The 24,873-nt window shown below is 36.0% G+C and overlaps 1 protein-coding gene across 1 annotated transcript in view; it reads right to left on the minus strand.

The window, feature by feature from the left end:
- Positions 1 to 301: 301 nt before the first annotated feature.
- The window catches only part of Tmem232 (transmembrane protein 232), a 186,356-nt gene continuing 161,784 nt past the window's right edge, over positions 302 to 24,873 (minus strand). The window contains exons 12-13 of the mRNA XM_078022291.1: positions 4,964 to 5,051; positions 302 to 915 (exon numbers count right to left, since the gene is read on the minus strand). Coding sequence (XP_077878417.1) covers positions 640 to 915; positions 4,964 to 5,051 — 364 coding nt within the window. The 3' untranslated portion in view covers positions 302 to 639. The remainder of the gene's footprint in view (positions 916 to 4,963; positions 5,052 to 24,873) is intronic.

The following is a 24,873-nucleotide window of genomic DNA, read 5'->3' on the forward strand; positions in this document are numbered from 1 at the left end:
TAGATTGAAAGCTTCAGATGAAGTTACATACTCTAAAAAATGACTACTAACGGGATGAATGTCTCCAGTAGTTTATACTGCACTTGGCAGGATCATCTTAATCCATTGCCATAAACTCATCTGACAAAGTAAAACCACTGTCACTCATAGATTTCTGCTGGCATCCATTAAAGATCAAGTGCATCAAAGGTGACTGGCCCTTCCAGATTTGCCTACGTATAGTAATTTAGCAAATTCAAGTCTCTGTCATAGTGTTTACTTACATGTCAACAATAAAATGCAAATGCAAATAGATGCCACAACTTCATTTATTTCAATAATAGTGACTATAGGAGTATAATCAAATGCTCACTCTATTTTCAAGAAATAACTCTTATTCAGTGATCCATTAATTTGGAATTCATTTCCGTCTTAAAGTCCAATGAAACTCAACATTCTGGGAATGACTGATCAAGAATGCTATACAATCACAAGACAAGCATCAACTGAGAAAAGCAATAGTTATATAATTGGAAATTTTTAACTGGTGAAATCACTTCATTCAACTGACTAAAAGTTGACTACCAATGTAGGACTAAAATATGACTATTAAACAGCTTGCACTAGGATGACAGCTCCTTTCCACCCAATGACCTCAGATTAATTACAACAAATATTCCTAATATGAAGCTCTCTTGGTCTGTTATTAATTTCTGGCAATGTGATCTCCATTTTTTTGTGAGACATTTTCTTTTCTAAAGAAATTGCTTCAGTCATCTGAGGAAGCTCATAAGGTTTGGTTTGCTTATGCAGTTTCTCTTCTCTTCTCTTCATAATTTCTTCAAAGTGCTTTTTCTCTTCTAAGTCTTTATCTTTCCGTTTTTTGGCCTCATTCATCGCCTCTTCTTTCCTTCGCAAATTCAGTTCTATCTGCCACTGTTAGAGAGAAAACTTCATTTACATGTAATTTCCATGAAAAAATATCAGTTTAGCTTCTTCAAATGAAGATACTTATATACATATTTCTTAGTCTTCCCCGCCCCCCGCACCCCAGCAGACAATCCTCAGGAATCTTATACTCTTCTACCTTACTAGGAAAATATACAAACCATCTATTAAAACACATACGATCCCCACAAAAACATTTCTCTCTTAGTATTTTTAACATTTTTAACATTCGAAAGAAGAGATAAAAGGTTCTGGTTTTCTATATCCCAAAGGATTTTACTTTCTTCATCAATATTGATATTTATATGACAGCATGGGTCATAAAATGAAAAATAAAACTAAGCTAATGCAAAACAAACAAAAATATAGGAAAAAATATAAATGAAAGGCAAAAATTGTGGTACTATTCCATATGAGATTGAAATGAAGTTAATGGTTGGCAGCAGACCGATTCTAGGGGATTCATCTTAACTGATCAGTTAATTCATGCCAATAATAGCATATCTGACATCAGGAGTCCTAGGACTGAATAATCAGTGTTGGAAGTTATGATGATAAATCAAACATCATCAAGAGAAATTTTTTCCCTATCCTAATACATTTTATCAGGGAATATATAAAAGGATGGCAAACTCCCTTTCAGACAAAAAAAAAAGGTTTAGGGAAGAATAACTCAGCATAAAATTTAGAAATTCCTAGGGACACTACCCACACCCTCAGTTCAAGCACAAATGAGCTAAGGAGCCGCTCAGTTAATTTATAGGTTATTATGTGTATCAGTGCTGTGAATCCTGACTACTATTTGACAACTGAGATGTACAGATAATAATAAGCAGAACCAAACTTTAGAGTCCATGGATATCATTCAGCCTTGCTGAAGGCCTACAATTCTGTAAAATGTCAAAATATTCATAGCAGAATGACATTAAAAGAGGTGGAATGGGAAAGGGGAGAAGTGTGGAATGAATTTGACAAAATAACACTATATGCTGTATAAACATACCACACTGAATACACCTTTCTATATATCTACAAAGCACTAAAGCATTAAAAATGATTAGATAAGTAAATAGAAGGAAGACAAGTAGAGGAAGAGGACTAGGGGGAGGGAAAGGAGGCACCAGGACTGAAAGGGAGCAAATTAAATTGTATACATGTGTGATTACATCAAACTATTATACTTAACTATAAAGCATTCACTGAATCATTAAAAAATCAAAGCATAAAATATCATCACATATACTTATTATATTATATATCCCAGTTAGGTTTTAATGACATAAGAAATACAAATTATCAGCACTTTCTTCGAGATTGCATCTACACAGTTATTGCTCACATATTTGGTTTCTCAGAAACCATTTTTTTTTGCAGGAAATATATAGAAAATTGAGGAAAAACATCCAGAACATTCAGGCACAGGCTTAAATTCATGTTTTGTTTTTGTCTGCAAGTTCTATGATATTTAAGAGCGACACATAATTCCTTCACATATAGTAAACTAAATAATAATCTGTTTAATAAGACTACCAATTTATGTTATAGCATATAAGTAATAGTTGATTTAATATATTTTAATATAATATTTTCTATGGATAAAGATAACTAATGTATCTTATATATGGTATGCCATGTACCTATCTCATACTTTGCTGTTTACACTGTGAAAAATCAAGAGGATTAATTTTTAAGAACTGTCAGTAAAATCAAAATTTTAGGTTTCCAAAACAGCATGTATAAATGAATAAATACATATGAAAGCTGCCTGCCAAGAAAGGTTACCGTATTACAATTGTCCAAGAGGCTACTCTTCCTCCTTAATTCCTTCCTTAAAACTTGTCATGGCTGGAATTCACAATACATCAAAATCCTTCATTTTATAAAGCCCAGAAAAAATAAAATTAATTTTGTCTCAGCTGACCATGACTAGTAGATAAATCATTGTAGATAAATCATTGTATTGGGCTGAGGTTGTGGCTCAGTGGTAGAGTGCTCGTCTAGTATGCACTCGATCCTCAGCACCACATAAATGTAAAAATAATGATATTGTGTCCACCTAAAACTAAAAAAAAATAAATATTATAAAAAATCATTGTATTGTTTTGATTTGAGCATGTCATTTTTATCATCCATTATGGTAACTAGGAGGATGCACATATACTTGAAGTTGATGGGAAATGGAAGCACCAGTTACACCTTTATTCATCCCATGAACTCAGTGATTTGATCATCATGCTAAGGAACACCTGCTCTATACAAGGAACCTTAATATCCACTGATCTATTAGGTATTTCTTATTCCTTGAATTATTACAGTCACTCACAAAAGTCAGTTGGCTTTTAGGTACAATTATATCTGTAGGTTCAGGAATGTGTTTTTGTTTCTTGTCAATATTACAGATCCCATCCTCTGGCCTCCAATCCTGGTAGAGACTATACACAAAGAACTTGAGGTGCCATGAAGAAAGGAAAAGGAAAGTGGATTTGGAGTCCAGAGATCTGATTTTGTACACAGACTTCATCATTTACAAACGTTAAAACTTTGGGCAAGTAACTGAACTGTGAACCACTAATTATTCTTATTGACAGATGTTTTACAAAGTTGTTGTGAGGATCAAACTAATAATGTAAGAGCATTTTTAAAAGTGTGAAATACATCTGAAAGGAAATGATATGTGCATGAATACATTAATAATATAATATTTAGAGGCACTTCCATAAGCTTTCCCAAATCAAAACTAAAAACTATTAATTATTTTTATTAGGCTACATATCAAACAACGTGGATCTCAGAAACTCTCAAGCACAGTTTCAGACAGGATTCCTTTATCTTTCTTTAGCTACACTATAAGCTGGCCAATGGCAGCAATTACCTGAATAATGCATATACAACAAAAGACAAAGATGACAGTTGTTAGAAGCTATTTCCCATCCTCTTTTCTGTCATTATCCTCTTTTTTAAAAAATCTTTTAAGATGTTGATGGACTTTTATTTATACGTAGTGCTAAGAATTTAATCCAGTGCCTCACACATGCTAGGGAAGTGCTCTATCACTGAGCCACAACCCCAGCCCCTTCTGTCTTATTAAGTAACCCTAAGGACCATTCAAATTTTTTGAGAATGCATCAAATATATTATATGTTGGTTAGCAAATACTTTATTATTCAATAGTAGAACCAAACAGTAGCTCTTTTTGTGACTCTAAGATATCAAGCAGTCTCCAAACTTCAATATTTAAATTTATTGCTACAGTGGCTTAAATATTAGCTATGTGGTATATAACTATTCAATGCAACCAATAAATGATATAATCCCTTATTTTTTATTAAGACATAACTAAATAGAATGTGAAAAATTAATCTGGTGATATTTAATCAGAATCTGATGAATATTGAACTACTGATGATAAAATAATCACATTTTTTATGTTATTGAATTCTTTTTACATTCAAAGAAAACACAAAAATAATGTCTCTTACTCCAGCTCTACTGCTAAAAATAATGTAGACATAAAATGAGTGGAACTAGGTAAGCAATTATCAATTAAATATAGCACAATAAATTAAAGTGTCTTACGTGAATAGCCTTATATTGTCACTGCTTCTTTAACGCATATTAAAAACAAAGTGATTAAAAGTCTTTCTAATTCGTCAAGGGTAAAGAATGGTCACTGAAAATTGAGTCAAAATTTTTTTGTTCTGTTATTAGAATTACACTGCAGAAGAAATTAGTGTTCAGTGTTCAATATTAGATTCTTGTCACAAGAAGTCAGTACTAATTCAGGAAACAGGATTAGGCTAGTATTTCCCAAGTTTCCTGTACCCAATGAAGGCACTGAGTATAGCAAACCTCATGCATCTCACTATGTGGATAGCATAGTGAGATAAAACCCCTGCATCCACCATTCCATTCAATGACCAATCATGACTCTATTTTAAATGCTATGTACTAATATTTCCTTATCAGGGCTACATTTTACAATTCAAAGTGCTTTTGAACACAGCTTTTGCTCCTAGTTTAAGAAAGTCAATCTTACATGATAGTCAACGATTTTTGCCAAGTTCTTATCCGCCTTGGTGAAGAAATCTGGATATGGAAACATGGGAAGTTCTGAAGGACGTTCCCTTTAAAAGAGCACAAGAACAGAGCCAATGTTAGGGATAGGTATTCTTCCTGCCCAGAAATGAACAGAGTTCTAAATCATAATGACTAAGCACTTGGATTCTATGTTGTTAACATAAATTGCTTACTCTGTATAGACTACTGGGTTTAGCTTTTAGTTTTTGTGAGCCATCTGAGGTTAGCAAAATGGGTACACTTGAAGGACCTGCATGAAATACAGAATGAAAACTACACAATAATGAAAAGGCAATCCTTGCCTAGCAGGTATAAACAGTATAGCTGCAGCAAATGAGACATTGGATATGAAGGGTTTGAGGAAATAAGCAGTAGACTGTGTTCAATGGGAATGAAAGTGTCCATCCCGGGGTGGGGATGTGGCTCAAGTGGTAGTGTGCTCGCCTGGCATGCGTGCGGCCCGGGTTCGATCCTCAGCACCACATACAAAAAAAGATGTTGTGTCCGCCGAAAACTAAAGAATAAAACATTTAAAAAATCCTCTCTCTTAAAAAAAAAAAAAAAAAAAAAAGCAAAGAAAGAAAGTGTCCATCCCTACACATAGCCCCACAGCCCTGGAAGTTCTGATGAAAGCCTGTGACTAATAATTTGAGCTTAGATATACTGAAACAATGATGTGATTTCAATAATTCTTTCACGTGCTTGTATTACTAAGGGTGGAAATGTGGTCATTTGGCAATAGCATGACAAAATGGTTGGAAGCACAAGCTGGGCTCCAAACTATGGGAGATTTAGTGTCGTGTCGAGTTACCCACATACTAGTGCATTATTAAAATTATTATGCAGGGAAGGTGTGAGTCCTGAAAAAGATAAACAATAAGATGATGGTAGAGGATGCCCTTGAAGGAGAGAAAGTGGAAGTAGAGAAAATAGTAGAAAGAATTAGGGAAGGGCCTAAGGAGAGAATTCGTGAGAAATTTCCATATCCAAAACAATTTGAATTCTTAAATTCTTAGTCTAGAATATCATCTCCCACCTAGACTAAGACCTTCTTTTCTAAAACCCCTGCATCCACCATTCCTTACCTACATTATTCTTGTCTCTACCTAAATTTTTTCTCCTAAAATACAAAATGTAACATGTCAAACTGCTACATCAGACTGTTGGATATCTCCCCATTAAGTTCAGGATTAAAATCGCATGTGTTAAGAACACCTAAGGCATGCTACTGTGCATTTGTTAAAGTAGTTCAGTGTAGTTTCTCCAGACTTATTTCTCTCTCTCTCTTGCCCCCTCTGGGTCTATGAACCCCTAGCACACAGGCTTTCTTGCAGTTGCTGCCATCTACCTTGCTCCTCCTTAGTATCACTTGTTTGCACATGCTGTGGACACTTTCCAATTCGTCTCCCCTGCTCTCCATCCATGATCCAGGTCTTGTTAATGAAGATTCATTCCTCAGCTCTCAGTTCAAGACCACCACTGTAGCTCTCCATCCATCATGGACCTTTCTTTCATTATGTTTACCTGAGCTATAATTCTATGTTTGCCTTATGCCCGGGTGAATTTTGTGTTCTCCTGACTAGAGTATGGGCCACATGACCGCAGAAACTTTTACCAGTTTTCAGACCACTGTTTCTTCAGTGTGCAACACAGTGCCACCAATCACTCACTGAATTTTGGCCTGTTTGCTTAATGGTAGAGGAAATGTAAAATCTATGATAAGCCTCAACCCTCAATTTTTCAAGCCATTACTAACAGTTCATCCCCACAACACTTTTGTGTCACTTGAGTAGTACTGGGTATAGCAAGAGGACTAAGAGATGAGCTCAGAGTGGAGTTGGCGGCTGAGTTCAAAGGAAAACAACTGAAGTGACATGTTATCATAGAAAATGGAGCCTTCTCCCAGCCTAAAAAATATTCAGAAATGTTGTGAGAAGAAGATTGAGCTTCTCACTATATGCCAAACAAGGTCTTTTACCATTGTATTAAAACTAAAGAAAAATGTGTATCTAGAAAGCTGGGGATTTGGAGGACATGGAGGAGCTAATGTTGGGGTTAACTATATTCATTTTAATGAAATATGGGCATTTCTAATGTTTAAACAATTATGCCAAATGTTGTAAAAAGATAAATAAGACATAATCTTAAAATCATTTAAAGGTTAAAAGTATTCAAGCAAGTTGCTGAAAATTCCTTTTTGAATAATGTACTCATTTTTTTTAAAAAAATGTAGTAACATAATGTTAAAAAGACCTTTAAAAAGTAAAATTAAATAAATATGAGTATGCATCTGTGATTTCTATTACCTCTGTTGAATTGTTTGTACCAGAAAAGAAAAAGAAATGCATGGATAATTATAATGCAAGAAAATATGAGACATAAGACAGGTAAACATTGAGTTGTATGAACAAACAAATACAAAGGGGTTAAGCACATCGGCTCTGCACTTGGACATATCTTGATATGAATTTTGATTCTTCCAATTAGCGATACATCATCCTTAATGTGGAATAATAACAGTCCCTACCTTATTATGATTTTACAAAGAGATAAGATATAAATCAAACACTAAACAAGTTTTAGCTCTCATACTTTATCATCATCATTATCAACAGCACTCAGAGAAAGAAGCCATAACTTCAGTTGACACTATCAATTATAGGAAAAGGGACTAAGGACCTCAATTCTGATGAGCTGTAAATAAGATATAGAATTTTGATAAGTTAAATGGCAAGTCAAAGAAAGAGACTTTCAAAAAGACCAAAAAGACGGTGTTTATTTTCCCAAAGCTGCTTTAACAACTACAAACTGGGAGGCTTAAAACAACAGAAATTAATTTTCTTACAGTTCTGGAGGCCAAAACTCCTAAATCAAGGTGTTGTCAGGGTTAGAGGCTCCAGAGGCTCTGGAGGAGAATCCATTCCTTGCCTCTCCCTTAGCTTCTGATGGATGTTAGCAATTCTTGGCTTGTGGTTACATGTCCTCATCTCTGTCCCTGCATTTGATTCTTTTTCTTTCTTCGGCTCTGTCCTCTCCTTTTCGGTTTCTTATAAAAGATTCCTCTTATAAGAACATAGGGATGCTGCCATTGATTTAAGGCCCACATGAACAAGATGGCCTTGCCATTCACATCTGCTGTACTAGACTGAGTCCTCTGGGCTATAGGCCCCTAATTTCCCATTTATTAAAGAATTTACTTAGAAATTTTCAAATTTTAAATTCTCCCTCAACCCTTGAAAATGTAAATCTCCTCCCAGAAATGTTTTTCTCAAGGACCTGGAGCCATTCTTTGAAATGTAATTATCAAAGAAGATAGTTCCCATTTCCCAGGTTATTTGACAATCAACAAACACATCTCAAAGACCTAATCACAATGACTAGCCTACTCTTTTAGGTTCTCCTACATGTGCCCTACCAGCTCCCCACAGCACTCACAATTTTCTTGCCTTTGCTTTATAGGAGTTGCATTCAATCTCTTTCCCCTACTGCAACAGCCATATGCAAAAACCTGTCTGCCTGTTTAGTTTATCTAGTGCAATTTTCTTGGACCTATATAATCTAGGATGATCTTGTCTTGAGACCCTTACATTTTTATTGATCTTTCTTAACAAATAAGATCACATTCATAAGCATAGGGCATTAAGATTAGGCCTTATCCTTTGGAGAACACAATTCCAGCCCACTACAGATGACAAAGACTCATTTGAGGAAAAAGTCGATGACTGGTGTGGCAGGAACCCAGAATACTTCTAAGGGAAGAGGGAGTGACTCATTTATTCACTCATTCATTTATTTAATACAACATTTATTGCAAGAGGGATGTTGGTATAAGAAAAAAGAGAACTTTAGCTACGGCTCTCCAGAAATTTGAAGGTCACAAGGAGGGAGGTATAAAAACAGACACCTACAGTACATTGGGAAACTGTTGGGAAACAATAAAATAAGTTTCTTTGCAGTATAAAGGTGGGTAGGTGGCACAACTTAGCAAGAGAGAACTTCCTGAATGGATTATGCATGATTGTCCAAGTTGTAGCAATAGGATTATGATGAGATTGATAAAAAGACACATTTGGACATGTTCAGTTTCTTTAATATGTCAAGGATGAGAAATGTACAGATGTTTACCAAAAAAAGTGGGGAAGATGACATAGTTCCTTAGGTGGAGTTGCGGGTTTTCAAGTCTCCAAAACCCTCCTGAGGGCACACAGGTATGGAAGGAGCACCCAAAGTAAAGAAAACACTGTATCACTTAAACAAACCACAGAACTCCACAAGTTGAAAGACTTGCATTTAAATTAATACAAAACCAGGTATTACACAAATGGAACTTCTCAAAAAACACTGGGATTTTCTTTTGTCAATATAAAAAGTCACTTGCAGCAGACCCATGATCCCACAGATAACAATCAATATCAGAGCTAAGAATTATTCCATTAAAAATTGTTTAAAACTGATACACTGAAGCAGCTAGGACTTAATGGCCAAAATCTTAGAACAGAAACGAACCACAGAAAGCAAATAATACCTGCAAGATATGCTTCTCCCTAAGGCATTTCCCCACTTATTGTATGGAGTACAAATGGAAAATCCAGGCAGAGGAATTTTTATTAGAAGCAGAGAAGCCAGCAGAGCATTTGGCAATATCACAGTGTGGGAGAGGCGAAACTTAAGAGTTTGGAGCTGCTAAGGTAGCCCAGACTGAAGTGATCAAGCTCAAGAGGAGTGCCACACTCTTTACTAGGTTTGCCCTTGAGGAATTTGGTAGATTATTAACCCTTGAAGTCTGAGAAGCCAAGCAAAGGGGTTTGGACAAGTAGAGTCAGATTTTTTCAGAAAATTGATGGGAACACAAAATTTGGAGTATAAAATTGGCGAGTCTTTGACACTTCAGGCTCCATTTGGGAGTCTTGAAAATCTACACCCTGAAGTTACATTTGCTCGACATAGATTGAAATTAAAAGCCATAAAATTGTTGAGTCAGTTCATCCACTGGTCGGACTAAAATGCTCTGAAATCAAGTTACAAAGCAAGAAATGGCACATCCTTTCTGAAGGCATAGAGCGTCAATTAGATTTACAATTTCCATAAACAAGTTTCAAAATTCAATAAATCATGATTAGACACTCCAAATATTATATGGAAGACTCATATGTCATTAAAAGTGGGGATTTAAAATAACTATGATACATATATTTAAATAAGCTATAAATGGACAAATTCAACAGAAAACTGGAAGCTATTTTACAAATTCATAGATGAATTCTGTAATTAGAAAAAAAGCAGAAGTGAAAAATTAAATTTAAAATTTAATAACAGATATAATAGCAGGTTGGGAATAGAAAAAAGATAAGTGACTGAAAAAGGGGAAAATAGAAATGTCTAGGCTCAAACAAGCAGACATAGAATATAAAAAGTAGAAAAGATACATGCATGAAAATATTCAAAATAGCATTGTTGTAATAGCAGAAAACTGGAAACAACCCAGACATTTACCAATAGTCAAAGGATAAATTGTTGTTGATTCATCAAATGGAAATTATTTAAAATTGTAAATACATTAAACATAATAAATGAATGAACTTCAGCTAGATGCAGCCATGCAGCATAATTAAAAGACCATACACAATTTATGTAAGAAAACTTGCAGCATAATTTTATTTATAAATATCCTAAACCATATAAAACCACACAATGCAAGATTAAGGATGCAGACATTTGTTCAAAAAAAATAAGAAAAACAAAGGAATGATTTACAAGATTTAGAATAGCAGTTCTTTGTGCAATAAAGGAAAAAACAAGTGATTAGGGGAGAATAATGAGAAAGTGTCTAGTTTTAGTCATATTCACTTCATGGCTGGGTGATGGGAATTTTGGTGCTAGTTTTATTTTATCATTAGTACTCTTGTTATTAAACTTGAAAAGGCACATTACATATTTCTTGTATATATTACACATTTAACAATAAAAAATATAAGTAAAAAGAACATTTTTGCATAAATGAATCACATTCTGGAGCGTCAGTCTGCCTTGTGGTCTAACTGCCCGGTTACCAAAAACAAAGAGTTACAAAGATACATTCATATGGTAATTTGATAAATATGGATCACAGGATCTTTAAGGGCAAAATACATGGCTTTTTAACAAAAGCCAAATAGGCTGACCCTATCCTGGGCTTGCTGCTTGCCTCTGAAGAGGATCAATATTAGTTTCCCAAGGAATATCTCAGGTGTTATCACGCAAACCATCCCCAAGAATGTGATGAGCTTTTTGCTGGGAGGCTGGTAGCACTGAAGATTTCCCTAGATGAGGTGGTATCCCTGTTCCACCAGGGCAGTGACAACAGAACTGAGCACCACACTCATCTAGTGATCTAGGTTTCTCCACGAGGGATTTTTGAGTCTATTTTACATAAACATGTTTCATCCTCTTCTCCTTTTCTAGGCTCTTCTTTTTCTGCAGCACCAGGAGCCTCTTCTGTTTCAGATCTGTTTAGTACTATGCCACTGTCCTCTGATTGCCTTTGTCCAGCTTGGCCAGGTTTGGGCTGTGCCTCCCCAGAGAGACAGTGATGGGCAAAGCCCACTAAGTCTTAACACATCCCTTTTCTCTGGTCCTTTGGATCCTAGTAAAGGGCTACTTGGACAATCCCACCACTTCCATGGTCCCAGTGCAGAGATCACTAACAAACAGCGAGGCCTTTTTTTTCTCCAATAAAGTAGATTTTTCTCTTCTCTTAACATTGTTCACTTAATATTACATCACCTTTTATCGTGATGTAGTATTTTCATTACATCAGTTTTTTCATATCCTACAGTATTTGCTCATATTTTCCTAATGATTTAGGTTACTAAGAAAAAATAAAAACAGTCCTTTGGCTATCATATATTTCCTTTCCTTAAGCGGACTTTGCATAAACCAAGATGAACTCAAGCTGATCAGCACTATGCCAGGCTTTGAAAACTGCTGAGCATGTCACCTGTCACCGCCACCCCCCCGCCCCCAAACACTGTTCAGGAAACTTAATTTGTCCTTAACAAAAATCAGATCTTAAGTAGCATTGCCTGTTAATTCGTCAATTTTGTTTTATTATTCTTAGGAACCATGACTCATTGTGAAAATAACTGTTTTCAAATCCTTAGTGACACACTTGATGATAACTTTAACACTCAGAACCCCACCTACTCAGATTTAATATTTAAAAAATCTTTAAAAGAAGAGTTTAAGCCAAGGGTGGTGGTTCATGTTTGTAATCCCAAGTAACTCAGGAGATTGAGGTAGGAGAATCTCAAATTCAAGGTGAGCCTGAAGAACTTAGTAAGAGAGGAGATTAAAAAGTAGATGATTTTTATGGGTATATTAAGGGAAGATTTTTATCTTAATAAAACAATTTTGTTTTGCATTTGGGAGACCTGATTGATACAAATAGCAAATCATACCTGAGTGTACTTTCATCACTATTTGTATTTTTTGAAACCTAATTATATTGTTCAAATCATAGCTGGCCATAAAAGACAAGACTTTTTTTTTTTTTTTTTTTTTTTTGTACCAGGGATTGAACCTAGGGGATATTGGCCACTGAGCCACATCCCCAGACATTTTTCTATATTTTATTTTGAGACAGGTTTCACTAAGTTGCTTAGGGCCTTGCTAAATTGCTGAGGCTGGCTTTGAATTTGAAAACCTCCTGCCTTAGCCCCCGGAACCACTGGGATTACAGGCATGTGCTGTGTGGCCTGGCTGAAGGACAAGATTCAAAGCACAAATGTTTACAAGACAGTTATATGGAATTAACAAGGCTAATACCAATCTCTTTGGCAACTTTTTAAAGGCTGGTTAATAAAAAACAAGCTTATTTTAAACTATTATTTTTATGATTACTTGTTCCCACATTAACAATATCTTGTAACTAGTTAATTGATCTTTTTTTATAAATGTATTTCCTATTTTTAAAAATTTTCACAGATACACTTCACTCAGTGAGAGTCACTACATTGTCTTTCTCTCACCCCTCCCCTTCAACTTCTATAGTTGAGCAGTGATCTCATTTCTGCCTAGCATGAGAAACTGTCAGTCAAAGGAAGACTCTGGGGTCCTTGGGCTTCTGACATTCCCAATGTTGATGTCCCAGGGGCTCTGTCTCAGACATTGGCTTCCACAGTTTCAGTCTCAATTTTCTTTGCCAGCCAGACTATTGATCCAGTGGTTTCCATATATAGTTTCTGTTAGAAAGTTTCAGGTATCAGTTTCATATTGATTACAGCCTACAGAAGCAATTGAGCTACACATAGTCGTGGATTTTCAAATTTTAATTTGTGTTCTGAGTCAAAATATCCCAGTGAATCAGTTCCATTGAAACAAGCCTTTCTGTATTCCCATACATAAAATGTTATATGCTGAGGGCCATTGCCAAGTAGGAATGACGCATGGAAATCCTTGCCAGCGTACCCCATGTCAAATGGACTTGCCTTGGAAATTTGCTGCGACCTTGCATGTGTGTTTGAGAAAGGTGACCCTGCTCAATGACCAGGGTGGATCCAGGATTAGGGTGTATCCTGCAAGTTTGAGGAAGTATCCCGGTCCTTGGGTTTAGGGCGTTTCTCGGTTTAAGACAATAGGAGTTTTAGGGAAGTTGGAGGTTGAAGATTATTGCTGCTGGGAGTAGGGCATGCCTGCTGCCTGAGTTCCCGCTGAGTTCTCGTGGAGAGAAAGTATTTAGGACGTGAATTGTGCGGGAGATTTTAGATTTCCCCTGAGCGTGTGTGGAGGCTGGTGTGATATCGGGAATAAAGAATTGCTGTTTGAACCTACAAAGCTGTGTGGTGGCTCGTGATCTTGTGCCAAGCCGAGACATTGGCATTTGGCAGTTATAGTCCTGGGCCATGCATCGTCTGCTGCTACCTAACATTACAGATTTACCTTCTACTGCAATTTATCTACAATCTCCTAATTTAATTTATCCATTAGAGTCTGGGGTCTTTTCATTAATTCCTTTGTAGATACTAATCTGTGTGATTATGGCAATAGGATTATGATGTGATTGTGATGTGATTGGTGTCCAAAACATGTCAGAAGACATAGTAAAGGGATGTTAAGCAGATTTGACACAGAGGAAAAGAGTTAATATGTCTCCCGCAGAGGTGTGGCTCCAGGACCACCTCAAACTAGCCTGGTGGGATGCACAGGAGTAAGTGTAGAATTACTGAGAAATGACTTAAGTGAGTAGTAGTATCAAGTGTCCTTCACAGGACAAAATTGAGTGGCAAACAGGGGATTATTTTCATTTAGAATACATTGTATTTTAGAGTCTTCTTACACCTATTGGAACTGGTGGCTTTCTGGGCTTGCTGTGTTTCTGTCATTCTGAGAATACTCTCCACCTCTGCTCCCAGGACCACTGCTTTCTATACCCAATAAGCTCCTGTTTCTTGATTTATTTTCTCATTCTGGGGAACACATTCTTGCCACAGTCTGGCTGGGCACAAAATCATGAGCCACTCACAGCCTTGTAGATTCAAACAGCAACTCTTTATTCCCGAACTCTCACTGGCACTCTACACGCACGTTCTGGGGAAAATCCACACCTCCACTGGGCTCTGCATCCCAAAATACTCTCTGAATCCTGGGAGAACTCAACAGGAACTCAAGGAGTGGGTGCCTGAGGCAGCAGGATACACCGTATTCCCAGCAGGATCCACCTTAAATCTGGAACCACCCTAAACCTGAATCCGCCCTAATTCCTGAGCAAGGTCACCTTACATGCAATGTCACTGCAAATGACCTGGGTCCAAGGCAAGCCCATTTCCACAATGGAGAGTCCTCCCTCTAAGCAACATTGGGTAGGCTGACAAGGAAATTGCCATGCATCATTCCTACTTGGCTATGGCTCTCAGCACATTCTTAAGATACTTCCTCAGACATAGTGAATAAAAACTAAATGATAGGAAGCCTCATATATTTGAGGATGTCTTTATTCCACTCGAACATTTGATAGATTAGGATATGAATGTATTCAGGAATCATTTGTTAAATGAACTTTGTCCAAATTGAAAAACAGATCAGATTTAGATAACTTTTATATGAAAAGTTGTTACCTATATTCCAAACATTATGAACCAAATATACTGAATAACAAGGAATGCTTATAATTCTATTGAGGATATTGTTTCCCTCAGTGTACTGAGGCAATTGCTCCAATGTATTCTTGCTTCTGGTGCTAATTTTGAGTAGTCCAATACCATCCAGATTCTCAGGCATTTATAGCAGTCTGCTTGTTCTTTCTGGAATTATATTGTTTAAGATATCTATTGCTAATTTTCTCAATAGACAGATGCAGAAATCTCAATTAGCAAACAAAATGTGTACTTCTTGATCACAAGAGTCTGGTGCAATTTAATAGGAGCTCTCTTCCACCCACATGTCCACAAACCCGGTTTCTTCTCATCTTGTAATCCCACCATGCCAGTAAGTGGCATTCCGGTTCACTTTGACCAAGGAAGAAAGGTGTGGAGGAGATACACTAATTTTTAACTGTTCTGCTACAGAAATATCATGCCACTTCTGCTCATGGTACTTACAAAAAGTGCATAATTCTAACGCCAGGTTTGTAAATGTTGGCCATCTTGGTATTTGGGTAAGATGTTGATTTGTCATGGGAACTATCCTGTGCATTGTAAGATATTTAACAATATTTCTGGCCTCTTTCCCTTACATGTCAGTAACATGCTTCACTGTGATGACCAAAATTGTCTATAAATATTGTCCAGGTCTTCTGGTAGGCAAAATTACCCTATTTGAGAATCACAACTCTAATCTAATGACAAGGAAGTATTCTGAATAAATGTATAAAGCATATGAAATATATTATGATTGCTGGTAGTCTCTGCAACAGGAAGTTTTAAGTTTCTCCTTTCCTTAGCTTTGCCATTTTCAAAATAGAAGGTGTAGCAAAAATTTCCACAATGGCACCCTGTAATTGTCGCCCCTAATATTCATGCCCTCATGTAATTTCATCTCCCGGAGTATGGACTGGGCAAAGAACTTGTATCTAACCCATAGATCAAGGGGATGATGAAATGTCATTTCCACCATTAACTGTGACTTCTGTCTTATTAGCAAACACTTTTTTTTTCTTCCTTAGCATTTATGCTTTGGTAAATCAAGTTGCCATACAGGAAGGGCCCACAGCAAGGGAATGAGGATGGTTTATGGTTGAAAGCCAATAAATCTCTGATGTTCTCTGTTAAACAATTCACAAGGAAATAAATCCTGCCAATTGTTTATGAGTGATCTTGGAAGCTGGGTCTTTCACAGATTTTCCTTTAGAGGAGACGCTAACCCTAACCAACATGTTTACTGCCAATACATATGAGACCCCTCGTCAGTGAACCCAGCCAAGCCATGAAACTGTGAGATGATAAATGCATGTCATTTGTATGTGACACATCTTGTGGTCATTTCTAACATGGCAATAGGTAATAAATACAAAGCATCTTTGAGTAAATTCATTTTGAGCACTATTCGTGTCCCTTAAATGTGTATTTGTCTATAGTTCTTCAAATTTAAAAAATGATAAATAAATCTTTAATCTTTTGTTGTTTTTTGAAATTCCTTTAATTTTAGTAGACCTCTGAAAATGTGCCTTTTGCTTTACTTACTTTCTTGTTCTCATTTCCTTTTTCTTTGTCTTCAATTTTATCTTCTAAACCTTCTGTTGAATTTTTAACTTCTACTATTATGCTTTTAAATTTGTAATAACTCTTTCTTTTTATCCTTATACTATTCATTTTTTAAACCCTTCATTTTTCAAGGATTAAAAAGGTTTCATTTATTTCTCAGAGGATAATAATTATAGATATTTTTAGACATTTTTTTTTCTGTTCCTCTGCTCTGTTTCAGTTTTCTCTGAGTGCTTTTTGTATTTTCTTTATTTGGGCCCTTGTCTATTATATTGGAGTCATTTTGTTCAAATACTTGGTGAGTTTTATTGCTCCATTAATATTTAAACAGCTTTACTAAGACACAATTAACATACATAAAATTGTACATCTTTAAAATACATAAGTTGATAGTTTTTACATATACATATTCATGGAATTATCATCACATTCAAGCAAAACATAGCACCCCCAGCCAATTTCTTCATGTCCCATTTACTAATTATTTGTGTTTAAGAATAAAATGCTCAAAACACAATTGAAAGCTCTGGCTGGGTTGCTGGGGCATGTTGAAAAATGGCTCTCATTATGGAGTGATTGGGTAGTGATTATATTAGTTACATATTGCTGCATAACAAATTGCTTCATAATTGGCAGCTTAAAGCAACAAACATTTATCTTCTCATGTTTTTTCTGGGTCAGGAATTTGGGCATGGTTTCTTGTTAGGGTCTCTCACAGAGTAGAAGTCGAAGTGTTTCAGGGACCTCCTACTGTGGAGCATCCACTCACAAGTTTATTCACATGGCTACTCCTGTCCTTGCTGGTTATTGGTCAGAGGCATCAGTTTCTTTCCACCTGAGCCTTTTCTTAGGGAAGCTCAGCCATACCACAATGGTTTAAAAGTTAGAGAGGGTCCTCAAGACAGAAGCCACAGATACTTAGTATGCTAACCTTGGAAGTGGTTTCTCATCATTTCTGCCATATTCTATTCATTAGAAACAAAGCATTAAGTTCACATCGAACTTGACTACACAGGTCCTGAGCAAAAAAAAAGTCAAGGATCATTGGAGGCCTACCACAAATGGAAGCCATTTCTTAGGCAACCCCAAACACCACCATCTATAGGCCTTTTCTGTTGTGCTGGATGCAGATAGACAATCTCCTACCTGGGGTATGTCACTGTGGATCATATGGTGAGGAGGGAAGGGGTAAAAGTGGAAGTAGGGGCTTTGTTCCCTATGAATTCTTTACCTTTATTCAGCATAACATCCTTGTAGTCTTTGAAAGCTTTTGAAGCAGTAAAATAATATGCTCATGATTCTGTTTCAAAATGATTGCTCTGATAGTTGTACAGATTGAACAAGAAATACTGGGACATGTGGGACCACTTTGGGGACAACCAAAATAGACAGTGGTAGTGAGTATAAAAGATTGGAAGAGTAGTCTTACCAAAGGAACAACTGATTGCCATAGCAACCAGATAAATTTGGGGAAGAGGAAATAGGGAGATGTAAGAGACCCTGCCTTTTTCTTCTTTTTCTGCCAATGAGAGATTTCAATGTTGCTGGTTTAGAGGACTTACTAATATAAACTTTCCACTTCAGGCTAAACTACCAAGAATGTTTGGATGTGAGTATCCTCTAGTATTTTATTTCAGATGTTCTCAACTATGAAATTTTTGACACACTGACATTTTCTACAATTGTGAGGTACATTAAAATTATTTATTATTAACAGTAACTAGAACCAAATTCTGGAAATTATCCACTTTTATAAAATATATTATTCTGGGCCTATCCCCATACTAACACTCTCACTCCCATTTACTATAATAAAGTTTGCTGAGGGCCATTACCAAGTAGGAATGACGCATCGAAATTTCCTTGCCAAGCGTACCCCATGCTGCTTAGAGGACATTCGATGGGACATTGCATGCATACTTTAATAAGGTGACCTTGCTCAAGGACCAAGGTGGATCCCGGTTTAGAGCTGATCAGGTTTGAGGAAGTAACCGGCTCCTTGAGTTTAAGGCGTTGCCAGTTTAAGATAATGGGTTTTAGGGAAGTTGGAAGTTGAAGATTATTGCTGGGATTAGGGTGTTCCTGCTGCTTGTTCCCGTTGAGTTCTCGTGAGATTAAAATGGGATTTGGAGAGAGCCTTGTGGAGTAGGTGAATTGTGCGGGTAGACGGGAGAACGCGATTGTCCCTGGACCTGTGTGGAGGCGGTGTGAGAGCGGGAATAAAGAATTGCTGTTTGAATCTACAAAACTGTGAGTGCCTCGTGATTCTGGTGCCAAGCCGAGACATTGGCCCTTGGCAAAAGTTCTTGAATGGAATTTGATCAATAGAACTGCAACCAGCATGTGGAAAAATGGGGCATTACTCAGAATCTATAATTTCTATGTGGTGATCTTAAGTAATCTAAGGGTCACAGGAACTAGAGTTCAAAGTGGTTTTAAGAACCCACTAGTACTCTTTAAACAGAAATGGGGGTAATGCTTTTCAGATTTCAGAATCCAAAAGCAGGCATCCCTTCCTCTATATTTTTTTCTCCAAGGCAACACAGGTACCAACACCATAGCCAATGACTGGCAGCACCAAAAGGGCTTCCTTTTCCTTCATTCTGTCAACTCTCCTATATTTTTAGTTGGTCTTTGCAGGTTATAAAAATTTTTTTTAAGGAAATAGAAAAAATTGATGGGTAGAGATTATATTTCATTCTAGAAACGGTGCTTACCACAAGTAAGATTCTATTGAGCGGAAAAGGAAAAATTTGGGAAGATTGGAAGGGCCCTGTTTTCTCAACAGAGGACTAACAATAGCACTTTTCAGAGATCTGAGATCCAGGCAAAATGGATAGAAAAAAAAAGTTACATCCCAATACAGCTACCTTAGATGAAAGCCTAATACAGCCAGAACTAAGCTGGGCACTTTGGTTTGCACTATGCCACCTGCTGCAGATCTAAGTAGGAGCTTCAAGTAGCAAGCAAATGTCTACAGAGGGCTGCAAGCATACTGGTAAATCATACCTGTAGGCAAAAGTCAGTCCTTCACAGAGCTTATTTTAATACCTGAGAAGTAGAAGAAAACCTTCAAATGATCTCTAAATCACTCAAGGCAAGAAGATTGATACATCACCTCACATGTCCAGGAGAAAACAAACTTTCAAAAGTTATTTGCTGCAGGATTAGAAAGAAGGCACAGAAAACTAGTAAATGGTACACTCAACAGGATATAAAATATAATCTATAAAATAAGAGAAGAAAGTCATGAAAATAGAAAATTCAGGGGAAAAAAAGATGTGAAATGAGGAAAAGGGCATCAAAACAAAAGGCATCATTGTGACAGGTTAATACCTAGTGAAAGCAAGTTTAAAATAAAAACAGAAAAAAAACTATGAAAAATAAATCTGTTGGGTGAATTACCAATCTGAGAAGCTTTCCAAAGTTCAGAGAATGATATGAATGAAAAATAAAGTGAGAAGAGTTAATTATAATGGAATAAGGAGATGCTATTCAGCCTAAATATTATTAATTACAAAAACCTAAAATATAGAATAGAGGTGATATTAAAAGATATGACCTCAGAAAACTTACGAATTGAAAAATGACCCATTATTTGTCTTGAAATGACTTAATATATCAGTTCAAAAAAGAAAAGAATACTCAAAAAACTTTAAAGACAAAAGCACAATTCTATACTTAGTGAGACAGAAAAAGAATTAAATGGAAGTAATTATGTAAACATAAGTAAAATCAGCATTGGATCTCTCCTTTTTAATATAAAATGGTAAAAAGTGATCTTAAAATTTTTCAAATACTTAGAATAAATGCCTTTTCTATGCTTCCTGTAAAGTACTCACATTAAGAGATTAAGGATGGAGGTAATTCAAAGATTATTAATACTTTTAATTAAAGAAGGAGGAAGAGGAGAGATGTAATAATAGTTGTAGTAGTAATAGTAGTAGCAGCAGTAGTACAGGTAGTCATAGTAATAACATTGAGAGAAAGCCAGGTACTCTAAGCTCTTCCACGACAGTGATATGTGGTTCCAGAAACTAACTTCTAGTCAATACTTTCAAAAAGTCTAGAAGTGAATACTGAACTCCATCTAAACAGTTGTGTTAATTTGCTACAAATTGAATGAAACTAGAATGCTTCTTAAAGATAAAATAATAAGAGTTGTTTTCTGAAAATGTGAACATATTTATAAGAGCAAATGAGGATATAAACCTTCCAAATTATTAGGGTAAATTAAAATTAAAATGAAAAAAAAACATTTTGAGTTGGAAAAATACACAGCAAAAGCAAGGAATCATATAAAACATAACATAATAAACATAAAGGCATAAGACAGGATACCTATGTTTTGATAAAATTATGTTGTTAATTCCATAAAGGATAACAAACCAAAGTAAATATAGCTTATGTGATACTATTGAAATGAAATGAAATAAAAGTTTAAAAAGAAAGAATACAACGATTTGTTAAGAAGTTCTAAACATTAAAATATCAGAAGTTGCAATGCGATTTTCAGAAAAAAGAAAACTCTAAGGAAAGATCATTGAACAGTTCAAAGAGGGTAGTTTCATGTTGACCAATGGTACATTTCATAAATGATATATTCTCCATTGAATATTTCCATATACATTTTAAATGGCTGAAAGTAAATATGTCAGATTTAACAATCATTTCAAGAAGATGTGATCACAGACAATTTGTACTTTCATAATTCAGAGAATCTCTATGGGCATGAATACATAACAGTATGAAAGTGAATGAAATCATGAGAAGCCATCTATAGAATAAGAGAAACAAAAAATTTAACCCCCTAACTGTGAACTGAGATGGTTATTTCTTAGTTCTTAACATTTCTGTATCATTTAATATGTTTAATAACTTTTTAAAAGAAAAGTTCTTTATTTTCTGAGATTGTTTTCTATCTAATTTGTTCTTCCCTGCAATTATATTATGCAATTATATGAATTTAATTTCTACCTTTCTCAAGGAAGTTTTTACTTCCTGTTTATATCTACCTTTATAACTACTTGATTGATACCAAAATGTTAGTGTATCTAACATTGAACTACTTTAGTTGCATTATTCATTAATTAATAAATCTGTAAAAAGCACCTGTCATATGCTCAGTTTTGTATCAGTCTGGGACTACATAGCATATTCTTGAATTCAGAACCTTCTTCTAACATTGCCTTCAGAACTGCTTCTTCTAATATTTGTTTCTTTTTGTTGTTCCCTCTTTTGGAAAAATCACAGTCAACTTCTGAATTACCTAGGCTCAACACCTCTGGAATTTATTCATTTAAAGTTTGCTCTGTCTTTTGATTTTCATATCCAACCGAATACCCTCCTGAAACTGCATTTTCAGTTCCTTTATTTTTTTTCTTTTGCCTTCTCTTCTTCATCTCTGTTATCTACTCTCAGGTTTCATCTATCTCACCTTTACTTTGAAACTGCCTTCTAAAATTATCTTATTATTTCCAAACCTCTTCACTTTTTTTTTTTTTTTTTGCACCTTGCTAAACTGTTGAGGTTGGCTTTGAACTTGCAATCCTCCTGCCTCTGCCTCCCGAGCTTCTGGGATTGCAAGAGTGCACAACCATGCCCAGCCATTTAAACTCTTTAAAGAGCATATGACTTTGACATTTCTGCTTGCTTGGCTTTTTCCCCACTGTGCTTCTCTTTTTTTCTTTTTTTTATTAGTTGTTCAAAACATTACAAAGCTCGTGACATATCATATTTCATACATTTGATTCAAGTGGGTTATGAACTCCCATTTTTACCCCGTATACAGATTGCAGAATCACATCTCACATCGGTTTCACATCCATGTTTTTACATATTGCCATACTACTGTCTGTTGTATTCTGCTGCCTTTCCTATCCTCTACTATCCCCCCTCCCCTCCCTTCTCCTCCCATCTTCTCTCTCTACCTCATCTACTGTAATTCATTTCTCTCTCTTGTTTTTTTTCCCTTTCCCCTCACCTCCTCTTACATGTACTTGTGTATAACAATGAGGGTCTCCTTCTATTTCCATGCAATTTCCCTTCTCTCTCCCTTTCCCTCCCACCTTTCCTCCCTGTTTAATGGTAATCTTCTTCTCATGCTCTTCGTCCCTGTTCTTTTCTGAGTTGCCTTCCTTATATCAAAGAAGACATTTGGCATTTGTTTTTTAGGGATTGGCTAGCTTCACTTAGCATAATCTGCTCTAATACCATCCATTTCCCTACAAATGCCATGATTTTGTCATTTTTTTTTTAGTGCTGAGTAATACTCTGTTGTATATAAATGCCACATTTTTTTTATCCATTCATCTATTGAAGGGCATCTAGGTTGGTTCCACGGTCTAGCTATTGTGAATTGTGCTGCTATGAACATTGATGTAGCTGTATTACTATAATACACTCTTTTAAGGTCTTTGTGGAATAGTCCGAGAAGGGGAATAGCTGGGTCAAATGGTGGTTCCATTCCCAGCTTTCCAGGGAATCTCCATACTGGTTTCCAAATTGGCCGCACCAACTTGCAGTCCCACCAGCAATGTACAAGTGTACCCTTTTCCACACATTCTCGCCAGCACTTGCTGTTTGACTTCATAATGGCTGCCATTCTTACTGAAGTGAGATGGTATCTTAGGGTGGTTTAAATTTGCATTTTTCTGACTGCTAGAGATGGTGAGCATTTTTTCATGTACTTGTTGATTGATTGTATGTCCTCCTCTGAGAAGTGTCTGTTCAGGTCCTTGGCGCATTTGTTGATTGGGTTATTTGTTTTCTTATTGTTTAATTTTTGAGTTCTTTGTATACTCTGGATATTAGGGCTCTATCTGAAGTGTGTGGAGTAAAAATTTGTTCCCAGGATGTAGGCTCCCTATTTACCTCTCTTATTGTTTCTCTTGCTGAGAAAAAACTTTTTAGTTTGAGTAAATCTCATTTGTTAATTCTTGTTTTTAACTCTTGTGTTATAGGTGTTCTATTAAGGAATTTGGAGCCCGACCCCACAAGATGTAGATTAAAGCCAACTTTTTCTTCTATCAGAAGTAGAGTCTATTGATAGTTCTATCATGCTGTAGTAGAACCTTTGTATTCACCCTCACTCTTCTAGACTTAGCAAAAATTCAGGCAAACCATGAAAATTAGGCAAAAATATTTTTATCAACTATATAACATGAGCATCAACCTACTCGACAGGTTTTCAACCAATTAGAACAAATGTTAGATGCAAATAAACAAAAGCAACTGTAAGGGCTTCCCAGCATTCCTTGGATTTACCCACACCCACCTGGTAGTCAGAGTGTTCTTGGAGCAGAGACTGCAACAAGTTCACCAGAGCCCTGAAAATGTGTCTTGGACACACTGCTGGACCCCATTTCCAGTTTTCCTAGGTCCTGTCAGTGCATTAAGTATGAACCTTTTGAGCTAGTTAGTTATGGCTAACTAACTCTCTTGGTTATCCTCACTCACAGAAATGACCTGAAGGAATTCTGAAAGAGTGGAGCTACAGAATCAAAGAACCTAGTCTCCTGCATGACCATATCGTATGCCATCTGAGAAAGAATCCTGTACTTGGTTGTCATGGGTCTAAAAATGCATGCTTATTGTGGTAAGCCACTACTGATTTAGGATTTCTTTATTTAGAATTTGCCCTTCTTTGTTATCCTTCTCTCTGTTTCCTCAGCATCCAGTATCAGCTTTACTAGAGAAGCATTCAGCATATAATCCATGTGTATTTTGTTTGTGCCTTTCTCTCTTTCTTTAAACTCAACACTTCTTGGCAGAAAGAAAATCCTCTTTTATTTCCAGAACTTAGTTTATATGCCTGAGGCTACTGCCTGAAAATATTCCTTTTAGATATGCCTTTTGCTTTTTACAAATGAATGCTATTTTGTAATATATTTCAATAGCTCTACAACTTAGATGGCCCCTCATTGCCTAAAAAGGAAAGTTCAGAGTCTCATTTTGGTTTGCAGGGGCCACTATGTTCCAGAATGAACCTTCATATTTTAACCTCATCTTTCGCTTCTGCTTCTTCCTTATCCAGTGCCTTAAGTTTTTCTAGTCATTGTTTTCAGTAGTATCCCATAATACTTTGCTTTAGTGGGGTTGTTTATACTCCTCCTGTCACATAAAATGACTTTTTTCTTTTTCTCCATGTTTACATGAAGAATCAAGTACCTTACTGTCAATTAAACATTTCCTA

The sequence above is a fragment of the Ictidomys tridecemlineatus genome, chromosome 1 (genome assembly GCF_052094955.1).
Source record: "Ictidomys tridecemlineatus isolate mIctTri1 chromosome 1, mIctTri1.hap1, whole genome shotgun sequence".
In the NCBI taxonomy this organism is placed as follows: Eukaryota; Metazoa; Chordata; class Mammalia; order Rodentia; family Sciuridae; genus Ictidomys; species Ictidomys tridecemlineatus.